At 36.8% G+C, this 26,712-nt stretch overlaps 1 protein-coding gene across 7 annotated transcripts in view; it reads left to right on the top strand.

Moving 5' to 3' along the window:
- The window catches only part of nhsl2 (NHS-like 2), a 102,686-nt gene that overhangs the window by 53,718 nt on the left and 22,256 nt on the right, over window positions 1-26,712 (top strand). Inside the window, exon 1 of one of the 7 annotated variants that reach the window (XM_051114295.1) lies at window positions 2,264-2,635. The exons of 5 other annotated variants lie outside the window; for them this stretch is intronic. In XM_051114295.1, coding sequence (XP_050970252.1) covers window positions 2,554-2,635 — 82 coding nt within the window. In that variant the 5' untranslated portion in view covers window positions 2,264-2,553. Of the gene's footprint in view, window positions 1-2,263; window positions 2,636-8,486; window positions 8,614-26,712 lie in introns of those variants that run through there. One more of the 7 variants, XM_051114296.1, reaches the window with a different exon arrangement.

Below are 26,712 nucleotides of genomic sequence, written 5' to 3'. Positions count from 1 at the left end.
CCAGGTTTTTAAAAGATTTTTGGGTCAGCACAGCTTAATAGCTTCAACAATTAATTGCCAATTAAGTTCAGAATACAATGAATTTAGGCCCAGATTATGCAGAGCTGTAAAAGCTGCTAATGATGGATATTTTGATGAATCAAAAATGTAAGTTTATTCTATGTATAAACTGTTTATGTAATAAAATACGTTTTCGTAGTTTGTGTTGTCCCTTATCAGTGCAAAATTATCACAAATTAAAAAGGATTCATGCCAATATTGTCCAAAACCCCACTTTTCTATGGTGTTTCCAAACTTTTGGAGGGCAGTGTAATTATTAGTAGATGCACTATGCTTTTAGTATTTAGAAAGTGACCAATCTTTTGTGACCAATATTTTATATGTAGATTGATTTCTCCTCTCTATACTGTTTCTTAAGCAAGTTCTCTCAACACCACTGCTGCTACGTGAATATGACATATCACAACACTACAGAGACCAAGGCGTTACAAGTCAGTAGGCACTTAATTTATTAATTTAGTGCTAATTTATAATTTGCTGTCTGTCTGAACCAAAGAAACAAATGAATCTGTACCATTATTGAATTGACCTATCTGTAAGCCCCGCCCCCCTTAGTTACTGTCGCTAACTCGGACAAACAAACATAGTTGCTAACTGCCTGTGGCAGCTTTCAGTGTGAAAGCCTTGTCCCAAGATGTTTTTGATACAGTTTGGACACAAAAGGACCATCATGCAAGTGGGACTTAAATATGCCATGAATGGATATATAAAAGACATTAAAATAAATATGTAAAAATACAGATCACGATGCAAACAGGAGAATCTTCCTGTTACCGTTGTCACGATCGCAATGATGGCATCCCGGATCAACACTGTTCATGTGCCGCAGTGTAAGATTACATTAATTTACACTTAACCAGTTTAATTTGAAATTAAATTGAAATGTAGACATTTGTTAATGTGTTTTTGACCTACCCTGTACATGATGTGAGAACAGTTCACAATTTAGGTTTGTATGTTAGCATGGACTCACCAACTTTAATGTTAGCTACTTTTAGCCAGAGATACCTTGCTAAAGCACAAGATGACTTTAACGTTCTGCTTGAGCAGATGAAAATGGTAACTTAATGAGAGTGTGACAACCAGAAAATGAACATTTCCGTCTTCGTTGGTTTTGGAGTTGAATGCTTAGGGACATTTTACTCTGTTTTGGTTGTGTTTAGGAAATGGAATAAAATAGATTCCATTGTCTATCCTTTCAAGATACCTGGAATTAGTGTTACAAGTACCCCAGGCACATCGTTTATCCATTTTTGTCTTATAAACACCATCGAACCGATGAAAGCTTTGGACCTTTCAATATTTATCTATGGCGCTGAAACCTAAAAATGTCAGAGTTCTGTTCCCCGTGCGACTGATGCTCAACTGCCATTGGCTCATCTGCGTTCAAGGGGAGGGACTTACCAATAGGTCAATTGCATAACATTTTTTTCCCATTGCATCGTATTGCATTGAAACGCATTGTGTTAAACTGAATTGAAATTGGATTGCACTGCATAGTAATAGGGGTGAATCGTATCGCAACGATAGTTGCTTCATATGTATCTTTAATATATTGTATCGTTGGCTATGGATCGAGATGTGTATCGCATCGGCCTCAGTTATGGAGATGCACATCCTACACTGTATGTATGTGGAAAAAGTTGGATACACTCATATATTTAACTTTATGTAAAGAGCTGGGTGATAATATACTAATATATATATTTTGTGACCATATAAACAAGCAGTTGAGATTTTGATTTAGAAACCAAACAACACTGAACCAAACTGACTTCAACTATATGGACAAAAAAACACTTTCAAAATATCTCCTTTTTGTTCCACAGAAGAAAGTCATACAGGTCATACAGCATTTCCATTTTTGGTTAAACTATCCATTTTTTTACTGTTATGTGACTCAGTTTTGTTTAGTTTGGTTGCGTAAATGTGGTATTATTTTTTCAAATTCTTGGGAAGAAGACAGCTCGACTGGTTTGGTGATGCTCACAGTATAGCATGTAAAAATGTTCTTCATGTGCACAGGGTCTCTCCTCTGTCGCCCCTCTCTCTGTGTTTCTCTTTCCCCTCCAACCGCAGCGGCTCCACCTCTCCTCAGAATCACTGAGCGGTGATAAAGCATCCACCTCCCTCCTCTATCTACACCCTCCCTCTTTCTCTCTCTCCCTCTCCATCCCTCTCCCCTGCTCGGCATTCCCTACATCCATACGTTCAGCCTTCCCCGGCTCTCAATGAAATGAGCCTGTACTCTGACTGGCTGGAATTGAACTGGATTGGGCGCATGCTCTCTCTCTCTCTTTCACACACTCACACACACATACACACGCACCTTCACACACTCACGTTCACGCAAACAAACAGACTCAGTCTCACCGACTGCTCCGTGTCAGGCGGGCACACGCACATGCATGCACTGCCGTGCTCACGCACATAGACGCACCAACACACTCTCAGTCATTGTCAACCCGGTGGCTTCAACCTTGGGATGAGGTGATGTTTTGGGACAGGAAACACGGAGCAATGGGCAATTCCCAACGCCGGGCCAAAGGGAGGCATAAAACCAAGGGGGCAACAGGTAAAGCGCACACACATGTACCTGTGTCACACCTAGATTTATCACACGCATTCTTGCACTACATCACACTCCACAGTGCCACTTCAAATGTCGTACATGTCATCCTGTGTGTGTGTGTATATGTGCACGTGTGAGAGGATATCAATTTCAGTGACTGGTTTCATGTGGCTAATCAGTGTTGCTGCTGTAGTCAGGGTCACCGCTGGGTTTAAAATCACAGTTCGCTCTCTCGTTATCGCTGTGAGCTCTTTGAAACCTCTTGCGCTTTCTTCCCTTTATCCGAAAAAGAGAGAGAAGGAAAGGAGCGAAGAAGTGACAAGCCTTAAGAACCGCGTACCCACACAGACACAGAAGACAGCCGGAGTCGGAGAGGATCAGAGAGAATGAAGAACAAAATAAAAGATGAGAGGAGAGGGGAAAGGGGTGGCGGGAAATGGATTGGGAGGAGAGAGGTTTAAGACAGACGAGGAGTGATGGCAGTTCGAGAAGACGATCAGGACGGGGAGATGAGAGAGACAGAGGGAGGAGGGAAGTGTGGAGATGGGGAGCTGTCATTCTTGCTCTTATCTGTGAATTAGAGAGGACACACATGCACACTAAATGGGTACAAGCAAACATACGTCTTCTTTAACACTATCGCACTCTCTCAAGAACCTCCTAGATATAAGAATGCAGATAAATTCCAGTGCTTTACAGACACAAAAGCGTACACGTCTTAAGTAGAGATGAACCTATTCATGGCAGCAGAGCTGAGTGTTTAAAGCAACGTAGCTTCATGGTATTTGTAGGGAGCAGAATTAAGCGCACATCTCTTTGTCTTTCAGTGTCGGCTTTTTAAATGTTGCTTGGCTGGTTTCTCATTTAGAATACACTGTGCAGTGTATTTTGATGGTTTTCCGAATCTGTCCGAATTTAATTCTGTTTTGTAGTTTTGATTCTGAATCCTGCATTAATTTTGGCATATTTTTACTGGTTTCAAATCAGTGTAGTGTCAAAATAAAGTGATTCTGCTTGTGATTCTTATTTCAAATCTTGTTTGTTTTCTGATTCTAATTTTGATTTAGAATCCAGTGTTTGCTGTAAAGTGTATTTTTTTCAGTGTACTTGAAGATTCTGTATCAGTAAATTATAAAAAGTGGTTCTGATTCAGTTTTTGATTCTGATTACGGATATTAAATTCTGTTTCTGGATCCAGATTTTTTTGTTGGTACTGTGTTTTGAAACCAGTGATTCAGAATAAAGTGATTCCATTTTGATTTCTATTCTGATTCTGAATCTGATTCTAAATCAGTGTGAAGTGTATTTTTTCAGTGTATTTGCAATTCTAAATGAATCATAAAAAGTAGTTCTAAAACAAATTTGATTCTGATTCTGGATCCTTTTTTTGGTGTGTTTGTAAACCACTGATTCAGAATAAAGTGATTCCTTTTTTATTTTACTCTGATTCTGAATCCAGTGTAAAGTGTATTTTTTCCAATGTACTTGAGATTCCAAATAAGTGAATCACACTAAATGTTTTTGATTCAGTTTTGATTGTGATTCTGGATCCATTTTTTTACTACTGTGTGTGTTTTAAACCACTGATTCAGAATAAAGTGTTTCCAGCTAGATTTTTTATTCTGAATGTTATTTGATTCCTTAAACCAATTCTGAATATGATTCTGAATCCAGTGTTTGCTGCAAAACATATTTTTTTTCAGCGTACATGAAGATTCTGAATCAGTAAATCATAAAAAGGTTCTGATTTGGTTTTTGATTCTGATTACGGATACAAACATTTTTTTATTGGTGCTGTGTTTTTAAACCAGTAATTCAGAATAAAGTGATTCCTTTTTATGTTTTATTCTGATTTTGAATCTGATTCTGAATCCAGTGTAAAGTGTATTTTTTCCAGTGTACTTGAGATTCCAAATTAGTGAATCATACAACATGTTTTTGATTCAGTTTTGATTCTGATTCTGGTTCTGGATCCAGTTTTTTTTTTTTTTTTTAATACTGTGTGTCTTTAAACCACTGATTCAGAATAAAGTGATTCCTTTAAAATTTATATCAGTGAATCAGAAAAAAAGTGGTTCTGATTCAGTTTTTGATTCCGATTACGGGTACTAACTTCTGGTTCTGGATTCAGATTTTTTTATTGGTACTGTGATTCAGAATAAAGTGATTCCATTTTGATATTTATTCTGATTCTGTATCAGATCCTGAATCCAGTGTGAAGTGTATTTTTTCAGTGTACTTGTAGATTCTAAATCAGTGAATCATAAAAAGTGGTTCTGATTCAGTCTTTGATTCTAATACCTGGTTCTGGATCCACAATAGCAGTGTGACATTTTCAGAATACTGGATGGTTTAAAATAAGATATTCAGAATAAAGGGATCTGTTTGTAATTCTTATTTTGAATCTTGAATTTGAATTTTATTTCTGAATGCAATTCAGAATCTGAATCCGGTATTTTTTTTCAGCGTAATGGAATGATCTGAGTCTGAATCACTAAAAGATTCAGTGTCCACCGTGCAGTGTATTTCAGAATCTGTAACGTGGAATGAAGTGATCGTGTTATGGATTTGTATTTCTTTACAGCCTGCTGTTATAAATCAAGTTATTGATGGCTGAGCACAACTCTAGCTCTCAAATATTCAAATGCAAACAACTGGTGATGTATGTGTGTGTGTGCACTGTCTGGAGTGCACAGTGCTCTGTACACATGTAGCTTTCTATACACACATTGTTTTCATTCATACTTTTCTCTCCCAGTCTGACGTCATGCTCTCAGAGAAGGGCCGTACCCTGACATGAACAGGGAGAGAGAGAGCTGTGTGTTGCTGTGTAAGACCGGGCAGCTGTTGTCATGGCAACGGACAGGTGGTATTGCCAGTCAATTGAAAGCCTGTTCGATGTTGTGCATGTTTGTATTCCCACACTGCGTCACAGTTCCTGTGTCAACATATGAGTCTTATTTCTCTGTACCTCATTGAACTACATATAAGTGATCTTCGATATATATAAACAGAAATTCTCAACATTCAAACAGATGATCAGTGAGGCGTGTGAAAATGTGCGCCTGAAACCTGTATTTGACCAGCACAACATGTGCCATACTTGAAAGAGTGTTTTTCTCACCACTGGTTTAGTGGCTCTGTTTTGCACAAAAACACAGATATACTGTATCTGGTGTGAATATTTGTGTTTATGGTTTTGCGTTTGTGAGATAGTGGTCCTAATCTGGGTGTCTTTGTCCTTGGATGTCACAAGCAGCTTGGACACATGCAGCTGTTGGTTAAGTGGCAGTCATATAATGAAACTTTGTGTCATTTTACCTAATTATGTGTATTTGTGTTGTACAGTATCTGTGTTTAAATGGAAGCCTGGTTCTGCCACTTAATAAAAAATTAAAAAGGTAATAGTGACCTTTTGTCTCACAATTCTGACTTTTTTCCTTGCAATTGCGGGTTTATGTCTTGCAGTTTTAACTTTTCTCTGAATCGATTGTAAACTCGTAATTGCGAGTTATAAAGTCAGAATTGAGATATAGACTCACAACTTTTTTTCTCAAATTGTGTAATATAAACTTGCAGTTGTGAAGTCAGAATTCCAAGATATAAACTCACAATTCTGACTTTTTTTCTTACAAATGTAAGTTTGAATCGTGCAATTCTGACTTTTCCTCGCAATTGTGAGTTTATATGTCGTAATTCTGACTTTTTTTTCTCAGAATTGCAAGATATGATTGTCTGATTTTGAGAGTGGTTAAGATATGTTTTCAGAACTGCAAGTTTGTATCTCACAGAGCAATAGCCCTAACACAAGTGTTAGGGTTACAAAGTTGAGTGTTACAAAGTCAGAACTGCGAGATATAAACACAATTCTGAGAAATAAAGTTGCAATTCTGAGAAATAAATTTGCAATTATATCTTGCAATTCTGACTTTATTTCTCAGAATTACAAGTTTATTTCTCAAAATTGCGACTTTATTTCTAAGAATTGCAAGTTTATTCCTCGAGAATTGTGACTTTATTTCTCAGAATTACAAGTTTATTTCTCGCGAATTGTAAGTTTACTTCTCAGAATTGCAAGTTTATTTCTTGCGAATTGTGACTTTATTTCTCAGAATTGCAAGTTTATTTCTCGCGAATTGCAAGTTTATTTCTCAGAACTGTGATTTTATTTCTTAGAATTGTGACTTTATTTCTCAGAATTGCAAGTTTATCTCTCGAGAATTGCAAGTTTATTTCTCACGAATTGCAACTTTATTTTTCAGAATTGCATGTTTATTTCTTGCAAATTGCAAGTTTATTTCTTGCATTGTTTATATCTAAATTGAGAGTTTATCTCAGAATTGCGACTTTATTTCTCTGAATTGCAACTTTATTTGTCAGATTTCCAAGAATTAAGAATTTATATCTCAGATTTACAAGTTTATTTCTCAGAATTGTGATTTTATTTCTCAGAATTGTGACTTTATTTCTCAGAATTGCAAGTTTATTTCTCGCGAATTGCAAGTTTATTTCTCAGAATTGACTTGATTTCTCAGAACTGCATGTTTATTTCTCAGAATTGCAAGTTTATTTCTCAGAATTGTGATTTTATTTCTCAGAATTGTGACTTTATTTCTCAGAATTGCAAGTTTATTTCTCGCGAATTGCAAGCTTATTTCTCAGAATTGACTTGATTTCTCAGAACTGCACGTTTATTTCTCAGAATTGCAAGTTTATTTCTCAGAATTGCAAGTTTATTTCTCAGAATTGCAAGTTTATTTCTCGAGAATTGCAAGCTTATTTCTCGCGAATTGCAGGTTTATTTCTTGCAAATTGCATGTTTATTTCTCAGAATTGTGTTTATTTTTCAGAATTTCAAGTTTATTTTTCAGAATTTCAAGTTTATTTCTCAGAATTGAGTTTATATCTCAGAATTGCAAGTTTATTTGTTGCAAATTGCAAGTTTATTTCTCAGAATTGAGAGTTTATATCAGAATCGCGATTTTATTTCTCTGAACTGCAAATTTATTTCTCAGAATTGCGACTTTATTTCTCTGAATTGCAACTTTATTTGTCAGATTTCTCAGAATTAAGAGTTTATATCTCAGATTTGCAAGTTTATTTCTCAGAATTGTAAATTTATTTCTCAGAATTGAGAGTTTATATTTCACAATTCTGATTTTATAACAGTTGAAGTTTATATAGAAAAAGTCAGAATTACAAGAAAAAATTTCCTTCAGAAATCAGTATAATATGCTGTTATTGTGCTTTTTATCAGTGTTGAAAACAGTTACTGCCTAATATTTTTGTGGAAACTATAATAATTTTTACATTTTACAATGTGAATAGAAAGTTCAAAAGAACAGCATTTATTTGATTTTTTTGTCACTTTTGATTAATGTGTCCTTGCTAACAAACTAGACAAAACAGACATCCTATTTTCTTTAACATCCTACACAAACTTTTGTTTTGAGGTAAGTCCTTAAAAGAAGTGTGTTTCACTGCAGATGTATATTTAATTGCATTTCTTTATAAAGTTCCATCCATGGGCATTGAACTCACCAGCTGATTCTTGTCAAGTGTTAATTTTGGACACTGGTGAGTGTTTTGCTTGAGTGGTTGGTTAATATTCAGTGTGGCTATGTCCTGTTGGACTTTGTGGTCTTTATAGCTGTTGCGATTGCCCGTGAGCGTTTCCAGACATCTTATTGGCTATTTTGCTGTCATCTCCAGCAGGACAGGAAGGCACTCATGAGCATGGGAAGGAAAAAGCAGTGCTGCGTTGACAATAGAGTGGGGAGGGGGATAACCTAAAACACTGAGTGCTCATGTATCCTGCCTCTCTCTCTCTCCTTCCCTCCCTCTCTCGCCCAGTGCCTCACTCCCACCTCAGATTTTGGTAACTCTAGAGGTCTGTGCCGCCAGACCACTTCTTTCTCTAACTCTCCCTCCATCTATGGATGTTATTATGGAGAGGCTAGATGTCTTCAGAGGAAAAACAGGTAGGGTTAGCGATCCTGTGTGTTCTGTATGTTCTGTGTATAGACCGCAAGTGCCATGACTGGAACAGAGTGCGTAATAGGATCATTTCTTAAATATTTTAAACTCAGTGACTGCTGGAAGTATAAAGACGCTCTATAGACAAACATTGAGGTCAGACAGTAATGCAGGAAGACGTCTGTCAGAGGGTTTCTGTGAGATGGGAGATCATCTTCTCTCCTGAAGCAGGATTTGTGAGCTTACGCTGTCAGCATGTGCGTTGTAAAGGTTGTAGTCTGTCATATTTAATAATGAGCTTGAATGCTTTTAGTTTGCACTGAGTAAGTCTGTTTATGACTTAAAAACGCTATGTTTGAGTTGACAAAGTTACTGGGATTGATGAGTGCTGTACATAAATGGACTGTTTTGCGTGCCACCGTATGTGTGTGTGCAGCAGCGTGTTTGCCGTGCTCATGGAATCATAACACACCTCTGTGAAAGTGATCCTGGGTCATAGTGATTCATAACAGTCTCTCTCACACACACACAAAACATGCTGAAGCTTAAGACATGGGAGTGCTGCCCATTTGCCATTCCAGTTTTCACTCTCCCTTGGGTTCATATTTCAGCACTGAATTCCAGCTTAGTCCCGCTAACTCGTAATAATAACAATGACACACTCACTGTATTTCATACACAAGGCCAGTTTGAATATGGATCTGCAAACATGCTGAAGCTGCACCGTCTGATCACATGTCATATTCATGGCAACACACACTTTCTCTGCTCATACATTACACACGCACTCTTACGGAAGGCTTCCAGAGCTCACTGGCTAATTATGCATGTAAAATGAATGGGAGAGAAAATTAAGCCTCATAGAATTTTTATGCAAACGAGTTTCTAAATGAAGCCTTTGAGTCCGGGTGGCCACACAGCCTGACTGACAGTCTAAATGCCTGAGAGGAAAGAGCTGCAGCGAGGGTTAAACCACTGTCTGTGTAGCACTTATGTTGTATGTTCACACATGTTCAGACTTCTGCCAAACCTCTGTCTTTATCAGTCATCTATTGATCCTGCCACTGACAGATACATTCCGGCAAAAGCCAGCTGCTCACAAACACACACTCACGCTCTCTTCCCAACCAGTTACACTTTCACACAAACACAATCTTCTTTTTATTTGTGAATTTTCACACTGCTTCTTTGCACATACATTGTCTTGCATGTGATCTTTCTATTTATATCTCTCATTGCACCTTCACTCAATCTTGAGCCAGTATACTGTGCAAGAGGCTTGAGGAGATTAACCATATTTGCACGGTATACTAGTATCATAAATAATGCTTGGTTGTCATTAAGATTGGAGTGACAGAAAAGGGAAATATTTAATAAAAAAGACAAGCTAAACTCTTACAAAAACTACACTACCAGGCAAAAGTTTTTGAACTGTAAGATTTTTAATGGTTTTTAAAGAAGCCTCTTCTGCTCACCAAGCCTGTATTTATTTGATCCAAAGTACAGCAAAAACAGTAAAATTATGAAATATTTTTACAATTTAAATTAACTGTTTTCTATTTGAATAGATTTTAAAATGTAATTTATTCCTGTGATTTCAAAGCTGAATTTTTAACATCATTACTCCAGTCACATGAACCTTCAGAAATCATTGTAATATTCTGATTTGCTGCTCAAAAAACATTTATTGTTATTATTATAATGTTGAAAACAGCTGAGTAGAATTTTAGAATTTTTGGATCTTTCTATTCATCAAAGAATCTTGAAAAAATGTTTTAAATACTGATAACAATATTAAGAATAAATGTTTCTTGAACAGTAAACCAGCATATTAGAATGATTTCTGAAGGATCATGTGACACTGAAGACTAGAGTAATAATGCTGAGAAAGAGTGTAGCTTTGATCCTGGGAATAAATTACATTTGAAAATATTTTCAAATAGAAAATAGTTCTTTTAAATAATAAAAATATTTCACAATTTTACTGTTATTACTGTACTTTGCCTCAAATAAATGCCCTCAAATAAAAGAGACTTTATTAAAAATCTTACTGTTCAAAAACTTTTGATTGGATCTACAGATATAGACTCTAATTTGAGATAATTTGACTCAAATATTCACTCTTTTCAGTTTAGTTTTCTCTCAGTTTTTAGCTCTGTTGATCAATGGCACCATTTAGTGGTCTCTACAGAGGTACAGTAACTTATTTAATGTTTTACTTTTCCAAATAACAATAATTCTGAAGTGGGAAGAATGTAAAAAATAGGACAAAATAAATGTGTAAATTACATCACAAAACAACTCAAATATAAATGGTGTAAATACAAAAAATATAAATTAATAATAGTATTAAAATTAATTAAAATATTTATGTTTTTTTATTGTTGTAGTCTAATGATATTGTGCCAAAAAAATAAATAAATAAAATAAAACATTGACACTTTAGATTAGGGAACATATTTAGTATTAACTAAGAGTTTTCCCTCAATGAACTCCCAATTTGCTGTTGTTGTAATAGATATTTTTAGTTATTGGGTAGATGTAAAGGATCTAGAATATAGTCATGCAGAAAAAGGCATTAATATGTGCCAATATGCTAGTAATATGCATGCTAATAAGCAGCTTGTTAATAGTGAATAGTGTTTCCTTATCTAAAGTGTTACCAAAATCTGTTCTCCAAATCTGTTCTTGATTTTTGAAAACCAATGCGCTTATGTTTACCATATACTATGTATGTGTGTTGGTCAATGTTTATTTGTGAATAAAAGTCTAAATTAAATACATTTATGATATAATGAGATTGTGTCTCTTTTTGAAGACTTGGATTAAACATCTCACTTCAAATTGGAAATAACAGCATTTATTTGATTTAAAAAAAAAAAAAACGGTGCTGTCACTTTTGATCAACTTGATATAACCTTGCTAAATAAAACTACTGATTTAAAAATTAGTATCAGTGTCACCACATTAATTTCAGACATCTTCTATAAACATCCTACATATACTTTTGTTTTGAGGTAAAAGTCCTTAAAAGATGGGCGTTGCAGTATATTATCCTGTATGTAACTGCATTCTTTATAAAGTTACCGTCCACGGGTATAGAACCATCACTTAATGCTTGGCAAGTGTTAATTTTGGACCCTGGTCTCACTTTAAATTGATTACAATTTCTTGATAAAAAACCCACTGGAATTACCATAACAATGCCATGATTCTTTTTTTTTTCAAACGTCACAGGCTTTCTCCTTAACATCCTCTGTCTGTGTATCTCTAAAGGAGGTCAGATCCACTTAATCCACCCTTATGTGTTCCTTCCGGAGCAGGAAGGAGCTCTGGAGAAGTCCCTTCTTTCTTTAACCTTTACTGAGGCTTCATTTATTTACCCCTCAGTAGGTTAGTGTAGCCTTTTGTGTTTGGACAAACTTTAGATGCCTAAATCCTGATGTCAGCACATTAGAGCAGCGCCCTCCAGACGTTGTCTGTCTTTGACCTCTGTGTTCATGCCCATGCGATTCATTCCCTGAGGAACGAGCTGACAGCTCACTGCCTCCGTATCCACGTCTCCTGTTTCTCTCATTCATCTGCACCTTCAAAGATCTCTTTTCATCACAGAGTCCGAGTGCTGTGACAGGAATTGGATGAAGTGCAGTTTCCTGTCAGTAATGTTGTTGAGACAATAGAACCTGGAAGTTATCTAAAGGGCATTAGTCTCTCTCTACTCTTCTTGACTGTGTGTGTATAAACAGTAGGTCTAAGCATTAGCAGTGATTATTACATGGCTCGTTGGAATACTTTACTTTAATTGGTCAGTTGTGGCATACTGGGGTTGAATATTTTTGTATAATGACTGTTAAACTGACCGTTAATTAACTGTTGTCCCAGGCAACCAATTTCTAGCATAGCTGTGCTAGTTTCATGTCTCTCATATCACTCTATGGTCTCTTTCTTCTCACATAATGAAATTATTATTTCATTCCATTTATTTATTTATTTGTCAAGTAACTTTGGAATAAGTGAAAAAATATACAGTCAGCATGTCAGCACCCCTTAATTGTATTATTCCTTACTTGTGTGTGTGTTTGCATTTTACTGTGTTCTTTAATGTCTGGACAACATTGCAATTTGATTTAAATGTTTACACCTTTATCCGAATGTTCCCAGAAAATATTATTTTTAACTCTAGATTTGTTTAAATTTGATGGGCTTTCTGACTTTGTATTGTTGTAATTTAGCCTGTACCATCAACATTTATTTCTGTTTATCTCTGTCTTGCGGAAACTTTCTTTAATACAGCTATGTTTTTGCATTAACAGGATATCACAAGCTTATTTTAGATGCTTCTATGTGTTGAGCTTTCTTTAAAGCTGCAGTCTGTAACTTTTGGCACTCTAGCAGTTAATAAACAGAACTGCACTGTAGCTGGAGCTACTTCTCTCTGTTTATGTCTACATGACGAATCAAGCAGGTACTGGGCAACACCACAGAACTCCGTTCCTACCAGAACCAGTCTAAAATAGTCCACATTTAAGTCAAAAACACGGTTTGGAAACGGATTCATGATGTACTCACTTATTATATACATTTTGTAAATTATGAACACAAAAAAGTACAAAAAATGTCTGCAAAGTACTTAAAACAACACCCTTTTTACCTTGTCAAAAACAGCTCTTTTCACAGTGACATATTTCGGTGCATGTCTCTTTAAAGGGTCATGAATCCCCCCTGTTTCAGGACTGGTTAGTTCTCACCACAGTTTTGAAAAATGCTCAGAAGTGGGCGTGGTGCACTGCGGAGCGGAGGGGGAAGAAAGGGGAGAGAGTCAACTTCGGGTTCAGACAGTTTCATTTCGCTCCCATTGAGTTAACAACACAAATAAATGAACAGCCATTTGCACTCTGCGTCGCAAACATATATATTAACATGCTGTTGCACCTCTATTAACTTTTAAGGCTTATTTCGTCGCATTTATAATCCTTTTGATGGGTTGCGTTAAGGAGTTGTAAAAGCTGCTATTACACTCACTCCATGAATGAATCACGTTTGTGCCGAACTCTTACAAAGCAAACAAAAACAAACACTCTCCTTCAGTCCATTAAAGTTTTACTCAGTTATTGTATGCAATCTCACATTATGAAGCGTCTGTCATAGCAAATCAACACGTGCTGTCGTGAATAATTTGGCGAAGCGTCGTCTCATAGGAAAAGAACGCACAGCCTCATGAATAATTATGCGTCGCGTCATCGATGTACTACAGTCCATTGCCACGTCACAAACTGTGACGTCAGCACAATGTAGATTTTAAACCCGGGAAGATGAAAATAGAGCAGAAAAGCTCAAAATTAACCAGTTTTCTCTAACAATTAAAATTAACAGATGTTAACATTTGTCATATATGATGTGCAACACAAACACCTCTGCTCAAATCTCAGAAAAAGTAGTCTGTGGTTTCATGAACCTTCAAATGATAATGAGATACTGCTCACTCCACTGCTCTCTGTTCACTTTTACATACGACTACAAAATCACCTGCATTGCTTGTGAGACGTTGTCGCTAGAGCTGCTCAAGCGGAGAAAATGCAGCTGGCTAAGGGCAAAAAATATGCTAATTCTGACAGCGGTTCTGGGTGGGGCATGAGAAGTATGACATCGTATTGCTCTGAAAATCAAAATGACTTGATAATTTAGACTGTTTAGGTTATTTGGAGCTTTAAAAAAAGCAGTAAATGAATTTCTCAAACACTGCTAAGACACATTTATATGCAAACCGTGTAAAACAGAATTTTACATCCGATATCTCCTGTAAAGGGGTCATCAGATGCAAAACTGACCTTTACAAGTTGTTTGAACATAAATGTGTGTTGGCAGTGTGTACACAACCCTATTATGATGAAAATCAACCCAGTGGTATTTTTTTATATTTATAATATAGTAATATCCCTTTTTTTAAATCAGGCCATTCTCAGTGTCACACCAACATCACACCAACAAAGGTCGCTCCCACGATAGTTGATTGACATGGACGTCTTACCTTAGACCAGCCCTGACTGAGCTGAGAACAGTCTGACTCCAACCGCCATTGTTTCGACTCCGGTGCAGGGGAAGACAAGAATGTCTCAGATTGAGCGTTTGAGGTGTTCTGTTGTGGATGTAATAATGAACATAGCAGTCGTCATTTACTCCCGACATCTGAGCTGCAGAAGACGCAGAGGATTAAAGTTTTTAAAGGGAATTAGCATTTAAAAGCAAATGCAACAAAATGCCTCGCTCTGAAAAAGGCTGATTTTGACAAGGTAAAAAGGGAGTTTTTTACAGTACCACTGACGAATTTTAACCAAAGTATGTTACAGACTTCTCATTAAGACCCTAAAAAATCATTTCAACTTGTGGAAAATGGGCATCCGATGATCCCTTTAAGGGTAAATAAGGAACACAGTTGTCCTATTATGGGTACTCCACCAGTGACAAGCCTAATGGTGCATTTTTTGTAATTATTTCTGAGAGTGTACATGCACACTCTCAGAGAGTCCTCTGAGTTCTTATTCACATAGCATGTGAATTTTGAGCAAGTGCCAGATCCTACTGTAAATGAGAATGTGCTTAAATGTGGTGCCTGTGAAAGCTCAAAGAAGCCTGGGATCTTTTGCCCAGCTTGAAGTCAGATTGAGTGGATACTCTGGACCTGGAGCCAAAATAAACCAGGGCAACAAATGACATCATAATAATGCTTTCCTGTGGGATTGTTCTAGATTTTTGTGTCAACACACCAAGGGATGGAAAATAGAGCTCACCTCAGCCAATCACAACAATCAAAATGCCGATTAGACTCATAGTCTACAACCCTGACTGACTGCCTTATAAAAGCAGGCATGGAATTTTACATTTTTAATGCAATGCAAAGTATTGATTTCATTTCACATGAGTCTGTATCTCATTTTTAGACATTTAAGTTCTCTTAGCTGAAGCTTTTCCTCATCAGATCTGCTGGTAGCCAGTGTGATTCATTCCTCATTTGGGCATCATTTAAAAGCTTCACTAAATGAGAGTTATAGTGGTGCTAACTGCTATAAGCAGCAGATTAAGCTTTGGCTCTGACACCACAGTATGACTGTACAACATTAATCCCTATCAGCCGCCACCAAACACGCATAAAAGCAGAAATTGGACAAAAGTTCACAGCATTTGTACAGTAGCATGAGCTCATTTTGTTTTTCGAGGAAAAATGGCTTTTGATTGAGTCATTTCTAGCCCACTCACGCCTGGACACTAACTATCTGCTTCAGACTGGTGGATTTTCTTTGGGGACTTAAAACATCGTGTCAGCTCGTATTCGCACTGTATATCTGCTTCATCTTGCTATCTGCTTTCTTAGATGATATCCCTCTTCCTTTACACAGGCTGTCAGAGCTTGTGCTGTTTGTTCTTTCAATCCATTTTACTGTTAGTGATACAGCTTTTGCCTTAAAGCGAATTTCTCATCTCCGTTTAGCATGTGTTTCCCCTGAGAAGAGGACCTGCGAGTGACACATTATCCCATTTTCTGTGCATGTGTGATCTGATTTCACTACTGTGTCATTAGACTGTTTACAGGTTAAAGACATTTAGCACCAAACACTGCACAGAAAATCATATGGGACAACTGATTTGTCTGTCACGCTTTCAGTCTTTACTGAACCACTACTACTCATTTGTTTCATTCCAGTGCTTTTATTTCATCTTGAACATTGACCTCTCTATCGCCATCTGTGGTTAAAATGTAAAAATGAAATGTTCTCTCATTCTTTCTTTACCATTGTTTTCATTAGTTGTAGTTTGGACTTCCCTGTTCTCATAGGATTACTTTATAGTTATCATTGTACTTGGTGTGAAAGAGCCTTAGGCCATTTGTAGGTTGAAAACACTTTGTTTGAGATGGACACAATATTATATTTGAAATATAAATGAAAACAGTCATTATATTTAGATTTCTTTGTTGCTATTTGTGCAGAAAGGTCACATTGCAGCTTTACTGTGTCATTTTGAATAAAGTTCAGGCCTTATAAAAATAATTACTGCATATTATTCAGTCAATAAACGTAGAAACACATCACTGCTGTAGCCTCTTGTCAGTGTTTTGTAATGCTGTCTCATCTTCACTCTCATGAATAATGTAGCTACATTTGGGACTCATCTGCAGGATAGTTTGTACTTAGGAAATCTGTGTGTTCAGAGGAACATGAGTAGATGGATAAGGCCGAAGGGGATATGAGGTAAAGAGTAATGGAGAGGACGAGAGGAGGACTGGGGGAAGATTAACTCCAAAAGGCCAGTGTTCACATTTCCTATCCTCCACACACTTCCTCTTCGGGAAGTGTGCGAGCATGTGTGTGTTTGTTTATCAGACATACTGACACATAGACACACTTTCACTAATAGCCTGTCTTTCAGCACTTGTCGTTCACACACGCTCATTGGCAGCAGAGGAAACAGACGGGGAGGGGTGAAGCAGTGCAGAACGGGCCGCGAGGAAGCGGCAGTCACTACAGTCAGCACTGCTGGGACCAACACTGCAGCATATGCAAACACATCACAGCCTCACCAACACTCAGTGCCATGTTTCTGTGGAATGGAATGGAGGTGTCATGGAATCTGTCTGTGGTAACTCATGGGATTGGGAAAGAGGAGACTGTGGCCATGAGAGAAATAATGTGTGTGTGTGAGAAAGACTAGTCTACACAATGGACACTGAACACTATTCTGTTCTATTGTGTTCTATTCTACATCCATGACCCTGGATTTGGAATTGGAGTTTGTGTATACCCACCGTGGTGCGGCTCATTGAAGTATCTCTCAGAAGTTAGGCTAATCCCCCACCTCGTTCCTACCCACCACCAACCATTCGAATTTCTGTAAGCGGGATTTATTTTAATGACATTGTAATGGGCCGCATTGTGACATCACAACATCCGGAAAACGCTGTAGTCCAAAGGAGCCGTTCATTTGAGTTCTTGAGAAAGTTCTTGAAATATCTCCCTTTGGAGTGGACTTTGAGATTTGTAACTTTGTAAATCTTTTTTATGCCCAAACATACACACCACACTGGCTAAAATTCAAAAAGTGAAAAAGCATTATAGGACCCCTTTAAGCTGAATAACAACACTGTTGCCTTCTCTAGAGCTGCCTATAATTTATAGCAGCAAGCTTGTTTCATAATTTATTAAATTTACCAGAGCTGAACCAACACAAAACTGACTTGAGCTGAATACTGACACTATAGTCTTTTAGAGCAGGTTTACAGCAGAATTTGATTTTGTCTTTTAAACTTTTAAAGACTAATTCACATTTCAGAGATGTCGACCAATGATGACAATCAGCAGATTACAGTCAGTGTTGCCAGACTGGATGGATGATTTCCAGCCCAAAAGCTCGCAAAGACCTGCCCACTCCAAAAAAAAAAAAAAAAAACGCCCAAAACTTTAACTGTCAAAATAATGTGATAGAATGTTATTACCATGTCAATCAAGGTTGATAAGTACTATTTTTTAACTCATTAAAACTAAGTAATGATGAAAAAAATTATGTAAATGTAGATAAATTTCCTAGGTAAACGGACCAAATCAGGGCAAATACATTAAAGAGAATTACCAAATATGATTAAATATGATTAACTTCGTGTCACACTTTAATATCATATATCATAATTTCATTCAAATATCATAACTGGCTAGTGATTGGCTGTTAATGTCAACATGAGCACCAGTTGTCTTTGCAGTGTGCGTGTATGTTTAGTAACGTTGTGATGACTGATTGGATGCAGTACATGCACACTTGGGTTTGTTTGTTAACCTATTTGCCTATACTGTACAAATTTTCTTCACCCGCCCAAGACAATTTACCCGCACAATCAAATTAAAAAATCACCCAATCTGGCAACACTGATTACAGTATGTCACTTGCAGTGTCGGGGAGTAACTAGTTACATGTAACAGTGTTATATAATTTAATTACAAAATAAATTTGTAATCCATTACAGTTACTGGGGAAAATGTGTAATTAAATTATAGTTACTTATGAAAATGTTAACAATTACAAAGGGTTACATCTGAATATGTTTGTACGCACACGCACACACACACACACACACACACACACACACACATACATTTCTCAGAATTGCAGTGACTGCTCTAAAAAATGAGACATCAGTGTTTCCAGAGTTTAGGACACATGCTTATTCGATAACTCTTTTATTTCCTATTTGGGGTTATGTATATGCTTTATTAGGCAGCCGTGGCCTAATGGTTAGGGAGTCAAGCTTATAACCGAAAGGTTGCGGGTTTGAGTCGCAGGTCTGAAGTTGAAGGTGGGAGAAGTGAATAACCAGCACTCTCTCCACCTGAGAGGTGAGGTAAGTCCCTTGAGCAGGGCACCAAACTGCTCCCGGGGCGCTGCAGCGATAGCATTATGCCTGCCCACTGCTCCGGGTGTGTGTTCATTTCTGTGTGTGTGCACTTGGATGGGTTAAATGCAGAGCAAAAATTCCAAGTATGGGTCACCATACTTGGCCACATGTCACATCCTTTCCTTTCCTATTTTTTAAGATTAACTGTTTCATTGTTAGATGCAGTGTTTCCTGTCATAGCTATGCAAAGATTTGATTTCAAAAACAGTATCATAGCTATTAAACTATATCTTATGATCTGTAAATTAATTTTTTCTTTATGTTCTAGAATATGTTCTTTTTAAGTACTAATAAACAGCCAATATGTTAATAATAGACATGCTAATAAGCAACTAGTTGCCTTGTGTCTTGTTTTTTACACAAAAACATGGCCCTTTTCTCTTCTGGGACCATAAACAGAAAATGTGATGACTTGTAGATTTTTGTTGAATAAATCAGTGTCGTAAATGAGTGTAAATACCACCTGCCTCCTCCTAGCAATAGCAAGTAACAAATCATGGTTTGTTTTTGTCTTCACTTGTCTCTCGCACATCATTTCCTTTCATTGACTGAGAATGAATTGGCTGAAATGTATTAATTTTGAAAGTGTCTTCATTGTTTTCATCCAAGATACAAGCTGTCAAATGTAGTTTTGCTGGGAAAACGAAAAGTCCAAGCCAGACCCTGTGACACGTCCCACCCATCTTACTATTTCAACAGGAAACACATCAACGCAGGAAAGAAAAGATAGCTTGGACTTTAACTAAAGCTATACAACTCTAATATAAGAATTTTTCACTCTGTGCTCACATCTTTTTCAGCAGACTATAAAGTTACCATGGAGAGAAAGACAACAGAGAGACACATTATTTCCATAAATATGAACTGTGTCCATGTAGGGTGTGAGTCTGGCTTGCGCTCTGTGTTGAGTTCACACTTGGATCGTAGTTTTCAACCCTCAGCTGAATATTTCCGTGTAGATGTGGCAGCTGAGAGCGGATGTTAGTGTTTTCATCATTAGCTGATCGATTTAATTAATTGAGCGGCTGTTATATGTGATCACTGTGAGGTCTGAGATTGGTTTTGCCTCGTACGCACCATCTGCTGTTGTAAATCACATTCATTCACTGCAGTGTTTTGCAGCTTTTTATTGGTGCTTGTCCAGGTGTGGTGGTGATGTTGTCATGAACCTTCTCTTAACTCTGTTAGACATTTTGGACTAACAGATCACTATCGCCTCCCGTTCGCTGCCGCTATGTACGTTCTCTATGTGCACCCAGTAAAAAACCTATCAAGGGCTCTAGTCCTGCTTGACGGTGTGGAAAGGCTTCAATCTCACACATCAGTGAAAGGAGAGGAAAAGATTGGGTGAAGGGCAGAAAGAGAGTTTGGATTGGGATTCATGCCACTACAATTATCCTGTGAGAGTAATTGCTTTTGGCAGCACTCTCTGTACATTCACAGAGCAAAACCACAATTTGATTCCTGCGTGTATGTGAGAATTGTGCGAGCCGATACAGGTTGGTGAGGGACACTGACACCATTTTACAAGTGTATTCTTTACTCATATTGGATCTGTGCACGCTTTTGTCAGCATGTTTCTAAACATGAAGCTTACATTTCAATCCCCATGTGTGAAGTAAAGAGTCCAGTCAAGTTCTGGATAAAAATAGGAGAATATCTGAATAAAAAAGGGAATCGCACATCAAAGCTCCCAGTGTTGACTGAGTAAAGAATATTTAATGGAAGTGAATCTCATATGCACTATTTATTAGTTTATGTACATATAACCAATGGGTGTTCAGAGAGGAAGCATGCAAAAAACTGGGCTGAGAAAATACAGTAATTGAGTGTTAAAGGGGTTTAAAAATGTAAATATGAGACCGAATAGTGTGTATATATGTCCAATAGTGACATCAGTGCATTAAATTTCACCACTGATATAGTGTGATCTTAAGTGACCTGATTTGATTGTAAAGAGTTCATCCAAAAAATGAAAACTCTGTCATTATTTACAAATATGGTAAAAGGAAGCTCTAATGTGCTTTTAAAAAATGTCGACACTCATCTGTCTTCAAAAGACTTGAAATGAACTGCTCAACTTTTGTATTTTGCAGCGTCTTTTTTTTTTTAACCTTTTGATGTGTCTAAGATGTGGTGGAATGAATTTTCAACAGAGGGACAGAAATCTCTCATGTTTCATTAAAAAATAGCTTCATTTGTGTTTTGAAGATGAACAAAGGTCTTATGGGTTTAGAATAAAGGCCTCTTTTATTATAAACACCAAGACTAAATGAATTTAAAGCAAAACTGAATGCTTTGACGTGCCGTGCCTTGCCTAACAAGCACAGACTGTTAAAACTGAATGTAGAGAAGACAAAAACTTAAACCCACAAGATAAAACATTTTCGTACAAACTCACAGACCAGTAGTTTCTAATTATTCAATTATGCAAACAAGGCTTTGCACTTCATTTGTGTCCCAATATCTATGTAAAACAGCAAACTTGTATAGCTGTGTATCTTTTTAAATTTAGATTGACTGCATTTTAGTTTAATGATGAATAGGCTGCAGGTCAAGTTAGTAATGCTGGAAATATGTGTTGTGTTTGTAGGTATATTTGTGAGGGCTTTGTATGCGTGACATTAATTGCATTACACAAGTTGCTTTTGGAATATAATTTGCAACACATTTTAGATGATAAAAAACATGACCCATATTCCAGAAAATATTTTGGATGAAATCCGAGAACTTTCTGATCCTGTATAGACAGCAATGCAACTACCACGTTCAAGGAGGGTAGTAAGGACATTATTAAAATAGTCCATGTGACATCAGTGGTTCAACTGTAATGTTATGAAGCAACGAGAATACTTTTTGTGCGCAAAGAAAACAAAAATAATGACTTTATTCAACAATTTCTTCTCCTTGGTGTCAGTCTTTACCGCACATTCACAGAATACCACGATGCTTACTAAAAATCTTGTAGCTTAATAACATTTAGGTTGAATCACTGATGTCACATGGACTATTCTGATGATGTTCTTACTACCTTTTTTGGGTCTTGAAAGTGGTAGTTGCATTGCTGTCTATGAAGGGTAAGAAAGCTCTTGGATTTCATCAATATCTTAATTTGTCATAAAAAGGTCATATGTGACCCTGGACCACAAAACCAGTCATATAGGTCAATTTTTCGAAATTGAGCTTTATACATCATCTGAAAGCTGAATATATAAGCTTTCCATTGATGTATGGTTTGTTAGAATAGGACATTATTTAGCCGAGACAAAACTATTTGAGTATATGGAATCTGAGGGTGCAAAAAAAATCAAAATATTGAGAAAATCACCTTTGAAGTTGTCCATATGAAGCTCTTACTAACGCATATTACTAAGAAAAAAATTAAGTTTTGATATATTTACAGTATGAATTTTACAAAATATCTTCATGAAACATGATCTTAACTTAATTTCCTAATGATTTTTGGCTTAAAGAAAAAATCAATAATTTTGACCCATACAATGAATTTTTGCCTATTGCTACATATATACCCCAGCGACTTAAGACTGGTTTTGTGGTCCAGGGTCACATATATGTTTGGAATAACATTAGGGTAGGGTGAGTAATTAAAGACAGAACTTTCATTTTTGGGTAAACTATCCCTTTGATATAAATAAAAGAAAGATAAAATGTACATATATTAAATTGTTGACATATATTAAAAACAGTTATCAAAAATTTCATGAGAAATATTTAAGTTCTCTTTTAAATATTTTTCAATATATTTGGCCTGAAGCATCTTTTTTTTATCAAGGCAGGTCTGAGAATAGTTTTAGACATGTGAGATAAGTTGAGATTTTTAAGAATTTTGTTGGTGAGGCTTTAGTTCCCAACTGACCCATTGCAAACTTGGTTGTCAGGTGATCTGACCAAACATAACGGTGAATCCTCTATTTTGTCTGACAGACAAATCAGACAAGAGAGTAGGTTTAGTGGACTTAAACTTGAAAAATTGTGTGTACTGATGTCTTTCCACGCTTAAAATAAATACATTCTGATGTTGATTCATGTTTTTTTAAGTGCTTTAAGTAAATAAGATGATCGGTTCACGTGTCGATTGATCTAATAAGGCAATACAGTGATCTGTCATGACAGAGTAAAGAGAAACAAAACGGTATTTATCGTTTTAATTTCCTAAAAAATGACAACATTTTAAAGCTGAGACCTCACTTCATACCAGAAGTAACCTGCTCTGTCTTGTCTGTCAGTGTGTTGTCAGTTTCCTCTTTGTTCCGCGATGTATTTTTCACTGTGTGAAAACATGATGTGTAGTGTGAGAGTGGCATTGTTTGTCGGACATAGCAACAGTAACTAAGGAGGGCGTGTTTTCACGAAAGGTCAGTTCTTCTCAAGTTTCGTCACTTTGTGCAGTTTATATGATGTTGTTGTACTAGTCTGACAAATATCCTCCGGACAGTTTCTCCACCATGATAATGAGATGAGTTGAGACAAAATGCCTCTAAATATTAAAGTATGTAACAGCAGCAGCCTGGTTGTTTCTCCATGTTTCTCTTGCCCGTTGTCTTCTTTTAACTGGATGTGCCACTTAGAAGAGCAAACAAACATGAGAAACCAATACATTATTTAGAGCAGGCGGGTAGTATCGCCAAAATATACAAATAAAATAAGCTTTTAATCAACACAGCATGTTCACCATGGCCTGCATGACATGCTACGCTTGCATGTGAAGAAGCCAAGCAGTTTCTCAAGCGGCCTCTGTCATTATAGTCATCATGTAAGGGTCTTGCCGCTAAGACGTCATGCCATGTTTAAAGTCCTGTAGTTCAAAGATCCAGCTCATGCAAGTTAATCAGCCGCTAATGAAGGTGAGTACATTGGGCTAATTAAGCGTAGCATGTATGTGACTGAGGACAGGGGAGTTCAGATAGTGAGCAGGAAATGGAAACATGGAACGATTACATTTTACAACAGACATGAGACAGTTTTTGTAATCTTTCTGTGGTTGCACCACTAAGGAAGTAATTACTGTAGGTGTTATTTGTTAGTTTATGATGTGGATTTACTGTATTTTATTGCCCTGGTGAAAAAAACAGCATATGCTGGTTAGGTATGTTTTGATGCTGGTTAAAGTTGGTCCTGGACCAGCAACATGACCAGCTAAGGACCAGCATAAACCAGCTAAGGACCAGCTTAAACCAGCATCAAAACATACCTAAACAGCATCCCAGCATCAAAACATGCTGTTTTTTTCACCAGGGGAATATTACACTAATCGGCCCATATTGGCGAAAAGGCCCAAAATAAAATCTTGGTTGTTTGAAATAAGGTATATTGAGCCTTGGTTTGTATTTGAAAAGTACTGTGACTAGTTACTAGTGTTGGGTTCAAGTCCATCTAAGTCGAGTCTGAGTCGAGTTCCTTAGAGTCCAGGGAAACACTACTATTTGTCAGTACCTTAACATTGTTTTAACCCAGGGGTGCCCAAACTCAGTCTTGGAGTGAGGTGTCCTACAGAGTTTAGCTCCAGCCCCAATTAGACACACGTGAACCAGCTAATCAAGCTCTTACTAGGCATGCTAGAAACCCCCTGGCAGGTGTGTTGAGGCAATTTGGAGCTAAACCAAGGACCAGGACTAAGTTTGGCCACCCCTGTTTTTAACCTTTACAACAAGAAAAATGCACTGTCAATTGAAATGTAAGAAAAGCAAACCTCTATTGGATCTTGACATTTTGATTGTTGATTTCACGCCATCAGTGTCCTGCTCTACAAACTTAAAGTCATGTAACAGAAGTTATGGCTGGCTTATGTAATGTGACATATTTCAGAGTAAAACAGGTTTTTTGGGGGTAAGGAGTAGGTATCTTGGTGAATGGGACCTTAAGAGCAGAAAATGCACATCTTTTATTTCTGATTGTGGCTGTGTGTGTTTTGGGTTTTATATGACTTTTTTTTCTTGGAAGAAAATGAGGCTGTAAGGGATAAACCTACAAGGGATAAACCTTTACAATGGTACACACTGTATAAAATCCTACACTTTCCATAAGTCACAGCAAACTCACACCTGTTTTATTTTTGAATGCATTTATAGTTACATTAATTACAATAAATTACATTATATAAGGAATAATTGATGATGGGCCATTGAATTATTAGAAAATCATGCACAGCCAAGGTGGTTTTGGACCCATGCTGCAAAGATGTTAGAAAAATTATTTTTCTTTGAAGCTAGAAACTGCCACCATGTTTACAATATAGTAATCATTTTAATACAGCAAAAACTAATCAACTAATGTAAGTAAAACATTCTCAAGCTTTACTGAAGGCAAACACTCCAAGTATTACTTATAAATAAATACATTAATCAAAAATACAAATGAAATAATATTTTTAAAAATAGAATCTTTTTAAAAATAGAATTTTTAGTTTTTTTAAAAGTTTTTTAGGTAGGTCTATCTAAAGACTACTACAGAAATAGACGAATAAAACATTGCAAAATCTTCACTGTATACATTAAAGATGATTCTTATTAAAGTTAATAAGTGATTCAGTCAAGAAAAGTGAGTGATTTTCTCTTTTTCTTTTGTTGTTTGATTAATATTTATGACAGGGTCGGCGGCTTCAGATTTACGCTGCCGTCGCTTTAAGATCTGACGCACAGATCAAATATTTTGACACATCAGTATTTCTCACATGTGTTCAGGTTTGCTTAAGACAAAACTCTGCATTCACACACTGACTGAGAGGCGCGTTCTGTGAGCGCGCTTTGAGTGTGTGCGCACATAAACCCGTCTGCTTTCAAGTAGCCTACTGGACAAGACTTAAAAACACATGCAAATACTAAATATCACTTTCGTGATAATGCATCGAGTCAGTGACATTTTCGTCAACTGTCTCTGGACTCGGATGGACTCTGCATTTTTTCAGAGGCCGAAAGGCTTGAGTCCGAGTCAAGTCCGAGTTAAAATGCATCCGAGTCCATGACAAGTCCGGGTCACCTAAAAATTGTACTCAAGACCGGAATCTACTAGTTAGACCTTTCCTGTCTTACTTACCCATTCCCACACATCCCTCATTTAAAGCCCCTTCTGTTTGTCCTGATGCTCAACATGTTGACTTTACTTTGAATTCCATCAATCTTTAAGCTTTGAAAACCAGGCAGAGTTACGTAAGAGGAAGAAATAGCATATTAATTTCCTCTTTTAGAACTACTGCTGAAGTTGTAATTAAGTGTGCTCAGTTAACCTCTCGGGAGATAAGTGAGCGTCCTTTTTCATCAGTGTCTTTTTCTGTCTCTCTGCAGTAAGCTTTAAATAAAGACATGTTACTGGTGTGCAGCATTGTAAAAGTCTTAAAAATGTATGAATAATTGTAGCCCACACCATTACATTTAGACCTTACTGTGTTGATGTATTTGTTAAAATAAAAGAATATTTTACTTGGTTCATTATGCATATTATCAGTAACAAAGTACTGTAGTCTGATTCCCTTGTTAACAAAACAAGTTTCATAGTTCAACAGTCAATGTAACGTTTAATCATAATATTTTATCTGAGTAATCAAATTTAAATGTCAAGACTGTAAAGATAACACCAACGCATGGTAACATTCAGTTTAGGACCGCAAAGATTACTCGATTCAGTTTGAGTATTCGATTTAAAAAAAAAA

The sequence above is a fragment of the Labeo rohita genome, chromosome 7 (genome assembly GCF_022985175.1).
Source record: "Labeo rohita strain BAU-BD-2019 chromosome 7, IGBB_LRoh.1.0, whole genome shotgun sequence".
NCBI classification, from domain to species: Eukaryota; Metazoa; Chordata; class Actinopteri; order Cypriniformes; family Cyprinidae; genus Labeo; species Labeo rohita.
This window is presented reverse-complemented; position numbering and strand designations above follow the sequence as displayed.